This window comes from Nicotiana tomentosiformis, chromosome 7, assembly GCF_000390325.3.
Source record: "Nicotiana tomentosiformis chromosome 7, ASM39032v3, whole genome shotgun sequence".
Lineage (NCBI taxonomy): Eukaryota > Viridiplantae > Streptophyta > Magnoliopsida > Solanales > Solanaceae > Nicotiana > Nicotiana tomentosiformis.
The window spans coordinates 42,610,553-42,619,964 of NC_090818.1; the positions used below are offsets into that span (position 1 = coordinate 42,610,553).

General features: G+C 45.3%; 1 protein-coding gene across 1 annotated transcript; it reads right to left on the bottom strand.

Annotated features, from left to right (window-relative positions):
- Nucleotides 1-633: 633 nt before the first annotated feature.
- On the bottom strand, nt 634-1,254 carry LOC138895533 (uncharacterized). The gene has a single exon (XM_070180233.1). The coding sequence runs from the start codon at nt 1,252-1,254 to the stop codon at nt 634-636; it is 621 nt and encodes a 206-aa protein (XP_070036334.1).
- Nucleotides 1,255-9,412: the final 8,158 nt, after the last annotated feature.

Below are 9,412 nucleotides of genomic sequence, written 5' to 3' on the forward strand. Positions count from 1 at the left end.
CGCTCGACTGCTAAGACTATGGGCTACTTTTATTTTGAGTTCGAGCAAGCACTCACTCGACCATTAAGCCTACGGGCTACTTCAACCATTATGCCTACGGGCTACATTGTATCGAGTTCGAATTATTCACTCGACTGCTAAGCCTACAAGCTACTTTTATTTCGAGTTCGAGCAAGCACTCACTCGACCACTAAACCTATGGGCTACTTCGACCATTATGCCTACGGGCTGCATTACATCGAGTTCAAATCATTCACTCTACTACTAAGCCTGCGGGCTACTTTTATTTCGATTTCGAGCAAGCACTCACTCGACTATTACACCTACGGGCTACATTATTTCGAGCAAAACTACTCATTTCTTCGAATTAAAATGAACACTTGACTATTTAAGCTGAAGGATGTTCGAACTCGATAACGCAAAGGGGACTACCCACAAGGCCCGAAGGCAACACAGATTTAAATTCAAACTATCTATTTAGTTTGAAAGGCTATTTTTCTTCAAAAAGAAGAAAGATTTATATTTACAATTTTTTTGTACTGAGGCGGCTACTCTTCCAAAAGGAAGTTCTTTATACAAAAACCGAAAGCGGTATCAAAAGAACACAACAATCGACCTAAGGCCCTAAATGACTCAATCTTCATCGGAGGCCATATTCTCGGCATCGTCCTCGTCTTCAGACTCCCCAGAGTCATCGGAGTCCTCCTCAGGAAAGGCCAACCTTCGAGCTTTGTTCTCCTCCGCCCTGGAGACTTCAATCTCGGCCCCAACATTGAAGCCCTGTGCTCTGACCTCTTCGAGAGCCTCTCTCCGAGCCTGCCACTTTGCATGTTCGACCATGCTCGCAGCTTTGGCTTGGTTAACCTCGACATCGATCTTGAACTGAGCCACTTTGGCATCAGCTCTTTTGTTGGCCTCAATCACTTCAAATCTGGCCACTTCGAGTTCTTTGGCCAAATCTGCTTTATCTAAAGTGGCCAAATCCAACCGATGCTGAAGCTCTTTCATCTTTTCGATCAGCCCCAAAGCATTTTCTTTCGCATATCGAAGTTGGGCATCGGAAAGCTCCAACTGAGCTTCGACGACTTCCTTTTTAGAGGCAAGGTTATCTATACACTTTTTAAATTCTTCTGCCTCGGCCAGTAGCGCATTTACCTGTGAGTTAAGTCGTCCAATCTGCTCGATCCTCTGCCGAACCTGCAGAATCGGATTGTTAGTAGTTATCTCTTTTTCATCTTCACTATCATGGAACATTCGGAATACCTACTCAGCCATCTCCTCATGCTCTTCCCGAGCCGCTGTCAAATCTGCTCGAAGTTTTTCACTAAGAAGCTTATACGAGTCACTCTTCTCAGTGAGGCTCCGAACTTCGGCATCATGCTCTTCCCTGATTCGAAGAAAGGCCTTGTGATGCAACATCGAAGTCTGCAAACAAAAGGAGAAACATTAGAATTACCTGCAACTCTGTGTAAAAGAAGCGGCGAAAACGCCATCAGAGTTACCCGATTCAAAGCATGTTGGGCCTCGTTAAAGAGACAGGCGGTCCCCACCTCTTTGGTCACCAAGGACTGAAGGTAACTGGAAATCCCCACAGGGGAAGAAAATATTCGGGTATCCGCAGGTACGGAGAGCACTATCTTCCGCCTTCGTTCGGGATCGATACTCGGGGTCGAAAATCAGTTCACCAGTTTATGAATTGATGAAGGCTCGGTGGAACCCGACCACAACGCATTTTTGGGTACCGACATTCCACCAAAATCGGTAATCTCCTCCGAGGCACCTGACTCGAGCCCTTCCAGAAAATCGTGGATATCGGGCGACTCCTGAATACCCTCATAGGACCGATCCTCCAACATGACGGCCTCTCGAATCATGGCATCCGAAATTTGAGGGGATCCGCCAATGTTAACTATCCTGAACTCATCCCTTGAAATATCTTCTACTGCCCGATAAGATCCACCATCGGTATCCCCTTCAATCATCTTAGCTCGAGAAGGGATAATCTCGGTTTCTTCTTATTCTGGGATTATGGCCAAAGTTCCCTGATTTGCTTCCACCAAATTGGAAGACTGTTGAGTCACAACATCAGCCCATACGCAGGCTAAATTCTCCTCTCCTTCTTCGGGCTCGTCCCTTGAATGGCGGACCACTTCCGAAGACATAATACCAGAGCCCCCCTTCGGCTTTCGAGATCTCTTAGCCGGTTTCTTATTTTCCGAGCTCGGGGAGCCCGATACGTCTTTTCTCTTCCTTTCTTTCACCTGCTTTAGGACATGAACTTCTTCGCCACCAGATGGCGGCCTCATGACTACATCTTTCCCAAGTCCTACAAAAGGGAAGAGGGAGATTTACCATACAAATCGATGAAGAGACAAGTCGACAAAAAGATTTACCATGACAGCTGGCCTCCCATCGACCCTTTGATAATTCGACCCAAGCACGCTCGGAGTACGGTCTCTGCAGCACCAGGCTTTCGACCCATTTTCTAAGATCCGGGATCGGTTCCGACATTTGAGCTTTGGCTATGATAAAGAAAAATGGATCAACAAAATAAAAAGCAATCACAAAATCAAAATGGGCAAAAAGAAACGTTTACTCACGGCTCATATTCCATTTCTCGGGAAATGGAAAGTCATCGGTAGGGATCAGATCCGAGGTTCTGATTCGAACAAAACGACCCATCCAACCCCGATCCTGGGTCTCATCTATGCTCGAGAATAGCGTTTTAGTTGCTCGGTGAGCAAGCTTGATCAGCCCTCCTCGATAAAGTCGGGGACTGTAAAGACGCATAAGATGATCGAGGGTGAAGATACGCCCCTCGACCTTGCTCGAGAAAAATCGAAGAAGAATCACTATCCTCTAAAAGGAAAGGTGGTTTTGGCCGAGGGTCATATCGTACCTCTTACAAAAGGCAACGATGACATGGTCTAGGGGTCCCAACGTGAAAGGATAAGTATAAACACTTAAGAACCCTTCGACGTAGGTAGTAATTGATTCATCGGGCGATGAGATTACTATGAGTTTATTATCCCAGTTGCATTCTTGTATGACTTTATCGAGAACTTTTTCGGTGATTGAACATTGGTACCTCGACATCGGCTCACACCGACCCGGTCTCGGAGAAGGCTTTTCAATTTTAAAATCACCTACAGTCAAACACCCAACCGGAACGAATTCCTCAGGGCGGGGATCTTCCACATCCTCGCCACCAGCAGGTTGAGATGAAGAAGCGGTCTCTTTTTGCGGAACAGTTTTAGACGTTTTTGCCATTTAAAAATTCGTAAACAAAGAACGGAAGTATTTGGTGTTCTAAGGAAGAGTTTACAGTAAAACTCACAGGTTTACAGGCAGAAAACTCAGAAAAGACGAAAAGGAACTTGAAAAATTTGGAAGATTGAAGACGTAAAAATGATGAATGGTGGAAGGAAAGACTATTTATAGATTGAAGCAATGACGGTTCAATATCAGAGGTGGCCGACCACCGTCTGACACATTAAATGCCTCGGTAAAACCGAACCGATGGGACAGCTATCACATACGTCATGGTCGGGATCGATGAAAACGTCAGTATATATCTGATCGAGATGTTGGGAAATCATATCGTTTCTCGCCACATCCTTTTTCGAGAAACGAGGGGACTATTTGTGTACGGTCAAAACCGATTTAAGTCAGTCGTACGGACTGGTCGAGACGATAATGTTTCGATCAAAGGATATCTGCATGACAAGCTCGGTCAAGGTCCGAAGTAAGGGCGGCGAGCTTCGAGCTCTAAGACCGATCAATGACAAGCTTGATATCATTATCGAGCTCATATCCAAATCAAACTACGAAGAAAAGAGGAGATTATCGAAGATGTTTAGACCGATCAACACTCACCCCGAATACCGAGATCCCAAGTCAAAATCGAGCTCGGACCAAGACCGAGGGCTCGATCCAATACCGAGCTCGCAGACTAGGGCCGTTGCAACCGCACTATGGGAGAGAATCTTGGCGGAAATCGAGGAAAAGACAATACATCATGGGCTCTCCACTACGTATTTTTTATTGTATATAAAGTAGGATCCCTCTACTATAAGAAAGACATGGATTGTAAGCAAGCACGACACTCTGTAACAAAAGATCACTTCTCATATTGAAAGATATCCCTTTGTGTTCGTTTCATTTTATTTTATCCATTCTTCTTGCTCATTATTCTCATTCTCATAGTCAAGAACTTAGATATTACTATTTCTCTATACGGTTTATATCAAATTATATCACATATCTTTAGAACCATACTCAAATTTAACTTTATCCGATTTTTCGGGTAAACATTTAGCTTTCACTATATTAATCATCTCCACATTTATTAGATTAATGATAAAGGTGAAAAAAATAAGTAATTCTTTACCTTCATAAATCGTGGCTTGTCAAACTAACATATTATTAAATAAAACAGAGATAATTTTTTATCTCAATTTGTTCTTTATTTAATCAGTTAAGACGATTTGGTGCGTGTAGGGAGTCTGAATAGGACGATTCTTTACCACATTATTTTTTAAAAAAATAATTGGACGATTGTTCGAACGACATTATGCTTGTATGTCTCATAGAACATTTGGAGGTCCTAATTTCTACAGTAAGCGCGGGGGGAGGGGGCTGTTACTTGTATTTGCTTCTTTTAGTACAAAAAAGGGAAAACTTTCACAGTATTGTGGAATACTAAAGATATAATCATAGTTATCCAAAATGGATGTATTAATTGGGAACAATAGTATTAAAATAGTCAATTGGAAGTTAACTTGTTTAATTAGATATTACAAAGAACAAAAGAATTGAAGATCCGAAATATACTTCCCGAAGAAATATAAAGTGCTGCTTATAATTTTTATGTCTAATACAACACTAAAAGCTTGAGAAAATACAAGTAGCATTCGTACTCATGTTACTTTTCGCCGGATTAAGATGTTTAACTAATTTAATTAGTTAGTTATATATGATTGAAATTAACTCTAGAATCCTTAAAAGGGAACAACTATGTTGTTAAAGCTGCTAGAAGTGAAGAATGTTGCTAGTTTGGGAAGAGCAAGATCTTGATAAAGATAGAAGCATACTATCAAGGGTTGTGACAAGATAGATTAGATACTTTCATATTTAATCAAAGATTTCAGATTTATGTCTTAAAAAGGAAAAAGTCATGATAAGAAGCGCTAATCTTTTTAATTGGACAAAAAAAAATGGTAGAAGCATGGGAAGGCATTGTAGGTCTTAAGCAATGTAGCTCACTGTCACGGGCCAACCTTTTTCCGGACGTCAGCGCCACCAAATAGCTCATGCGGTGCATGTAGACACCCCTCGCTACAGGCCAACCTATCCTCTTTCTCAGGTTTTCTAGCACGATCATGTGCATGTGGTGAAGCTTGCCTAGGAGGCTTACTTCAATTGTGTCGCCCGTCTGATGTCTAGGCTCATGGCCTCGACTAACTGCGGCGCTTCTCATCTGCTGGATCTCATCCATGCGTACACCCGGGGTTGGCTAAGGACATGTTCGTCCCTCGCCTAGCACTAAGCATCGCTCTCGCGTGCACAGTCCAATCCTCAGGCTTGACACTCGCCTCGTGCATCCGCACTCAACTTGTGCTTCACCCGAGTAAGGCAACCTTTAGTCCTTGGCCTTCGTCATGTGCGTCTTTCATAGCATGCTCATGGTTTACTTATGGCATGGCCAAACATATCCCCCGCAACATACTTCCGTCCCGCAAAGTTCAGTGTCGCCCCACAACTGCACGTCTAGGACAACAGTCCCTTGCTCGCATAACTGAACCCAAGTTATGTCCACAGGTCGACACATGAGTCCCCTAAGATAGGTTCTTCAAGTATCCAATCGGCACGGAGGTTTTAATCCACCATTTCGGTAACCCGCAGGGCATACTCGTCCCACACATCAAGCCTCCGACACCCCATTGTGTGCCCAACACTAGCCATGAGGTGTCGCGTCGTCCATAGAGTTCCCTAGCTCATATGGATACCTAAGACACTCCTTTGAGATGTCCAGGCAGGCCCTTGAGGTTCCTCCTCAAGGCGGCTCACTTAGTGCATCTTGGTGGCAACACGCACAGGGGAGGATGGCTGAGCTTTAACACCTCTACCCCCTTATATAAGCTTAAAATAAAAAATCCCAAGATTCCCTAGTTGACATGTTTTGGCTAGAGGATCAGAATGACCCTTTCTCACTCAAATCGGGGCTGCCTCACAAACGCATAGTCAGCACACGTTGCCTACGCGACTGACACTTATCCTGCCTCTTAGTAGTGCGCAGTACCATGGATGCCACGAACCCCCAAAATATGGGGTGTAACATCCTCCCACACTCAACCTGTCATCATCCCCGATGACACAGCAATGTCCACGACAACCCGGAGTCTTCCCCCTCAGGGATGCACACCATGCTCCCTTAATCGTGTGGATTGGACTTCCTCGAAGTACATCTCAAAATGGAGTCATGCCCCATGCACTTCTCCCCTAAGTATCTCCCAAGTGTGCCTCTACACTTCACCTCCTTTCGGTGTTCACTTGGAAAGTGCCTCCGCACTTGCACCCTCTGGTGTCTAACTTTGTGGTGACTCACACTAGTCAACCACACCATGACCCTCATGGCCTTGGTTTTTGTCCGAAGTTCTTCCTTCACTGGTAAGCACATCAACTTTCTCTTTGGCATGGCTCCCACAGTTCAACAACTCGCATAGCCCTTGCTCCCGTGGCTCAACAACACACCAAGCCCTTTGGCTTAGCTCCCGTAGCTCAATCGTTCACATAGCCCTTTTACCTCCCCCCCCCCCCATTACCTTGGAAGACTTGCTTGCTTCAGGACTCACAATTGTTCCCCAATGCCTCTGTATAGGCGGATCCTCCCACACTCAATGTGGAGAATACTTCTCAACGCTCCTATCCCACTTGGCATACTAGCACTGCCTCCGGAAACTCATGCTGCAACATGGAACCTTCGGCAACTCAATTGCTTCGTACTTTTTGGCACTCAGCAAGCTCTTGGGACGTACTCTTGGTGAGTACTACATTATCAAAGTGATAGCATCGCCACATTCAAGAGCAAAGCGCTTTGTTTTCCAACTGTCACTTCCTCAGCAAGTACCCAATGCTCCCGGTAGTACCTGTGTACTCTCCCAATAGACAAGAACCCTCATGGTCCTGCTAGCACGGCTTCCCGATTTGGTGTGCCTCGCACATGGCCCCAACTCCGTGGTCCCCGATCATCCGGCCTACCCATTTCCAGAATGACACCTTCCAACTTGGAAATCCGCTCAATTTTGAAGCTTTGCTATTTTCTTCGAACTCGTCTCCTCATATTGACAATTCAACACTAGGCCTCCCCATGAAAATGGTTTGGCTCCTCTTCACAAACATGGTGGCTGACTCCACCTCATTGTGGCATTCACACACTCCCGCTAAGAAGCTTGCACTCAAGTCCTTCATCACGGTTGTTAAGGGACTTGCCTTCCATTCATTGCAACCCTTTAGATGGCTAGCGGCTGCTAACACTATCACAATGCCCAACTCTCTAAAAGTTCCCTTCTCAATGCCCTCAGGCAGTCCACAAGTCTATCCCGCAGGAAAGACACTCAAGTGATGCGCTGCTCGCATCCTCGGCAAGATTTCTACACTATCATGCCCAAAGTTTATAGTCCACGGCTTACACTCTTTGCGATATGGATGCTCGACCTGGAAAACATGGCCTTTTCCTGACCACCCGACTCATCGGCATATCATCACATTCAACTGAATCCCAGACTTTCGAAATAAACTGGGGTTACCCATTTCCTTCTTTAAAATGGCCAACAACTCCAACTTCCTGCTTAACATGAACAAAATGCCTCAACCTGATAAGCTTCCAACGTTACTGAACCCTCTTGGTCCAAACGGTATTCAAACCATGCAAGGAACGCTCTCAGTCTTGCATACGACATTTCTTACGCCCATGACTTGCTTAGCAAAGCAGCTAACCCACTGCTAATAGAGTTTCCAACACACCGCCGGATCATCCCAATCAAGAACAATTAAGCTTATGCTAACCGTCTGTCCCTTCTTATGGGACTATACCAACAGCATCGCACAATGGCTCTCTTTGCAAGCCAAATGCGCCTCAATAAAATCCCTTTGAAAATAGCACCCGTTAAACGGAAGACATCTTTGATGATATCTCAATAAAACTAGGATGCTCCAAAATCACCTTCCAAAACATAGACATTGGTGAAAACAACGACTACGAAGTGGTCTAATTCTGACGGTCGTAGTTCATGACTGACAAACCAATCTTATCCATAACTCACGCACCAAATCCCTTTTCTGACCAGTAGTATCAGTTTCCCGATCCCTAGTGTCATATGAACATCAATTTATGCTTCGATATGATCTCTGCATTGATATCCAAAATGCACTCGCCATCTCAACTTCTACTTGGATATCATATGTCATGGCAGAATATGGCCTTGAATAGCTCTGATACCACGTGTCATGGGCCGACCTTTGTTTCGACGTCAGCGACACCAAATAGCATGTGCGGCGCCTGTAGTCACCCCTCGCTACAGGCCAACTATCCTCTTTCCCAGGTTTTCTAGAACGATCATGTGCCTGTGGTGAAGCTTGCCTAGGAGGCTTACTTTAACTGTGTCGCCCGTCTAATGTCTAGGCTTATGGCCTCGACTAACTGTGGCACTTCTCATCTACTGAATCTCATCCATGCGCACACCCGAGGTTGGCTAAGTACATGTTCGTCCCTCGCCTAGAACTAAGCATCGCTCTCGCGTGCACAGTCCAATCCTCAAGCTTGACACTCGCCTCGTGCATCCGCACTCAGCTTGTGCTTCGCTAGAGTAAGGAAACCTTTAGTCCTTGGCCTTCGTCATATGCGTATTTTATATCATGCTCATGGTTTTCTTATGGCATGGCCAAATATATACCTCGCGACATACTTCTGTCCCGCATAGTGCAGTGTTGCCCCACAACTGCACGTCTAGGAAAATGGACCCTTGCTCGCATAGCTGAACCCAAGCCATACCCATAAGTTGACACATGAGTCCCCTAAGATAGGTGCTTCAAGTATCCAATCGGTACGAAGGTCTTTATCCACCATTTCGGTAGCCCGCAGGGAATACTCGTCCCACACATCAAGCCTCTAGCACCCCGTTGTATGCCCAACTCTAGCCCTGAGGCGTCGCGCCATCCATAGAGTTCCCTAGCTCTTATGGATACCTAAGACACTCTTTTGAGATGTCCAGGCAAGCCCTTGAGGTTTCCCCTCAAGGCGGCTCACTTAGTGCGGCTTGGTGGCAATATACACGGGGGAGGCTGGTTGAGCTTTAACACCTCTGCCCCCCTTATATAGGCTTAAAATAAAAAAGCCCAAGATTCCCTAGTA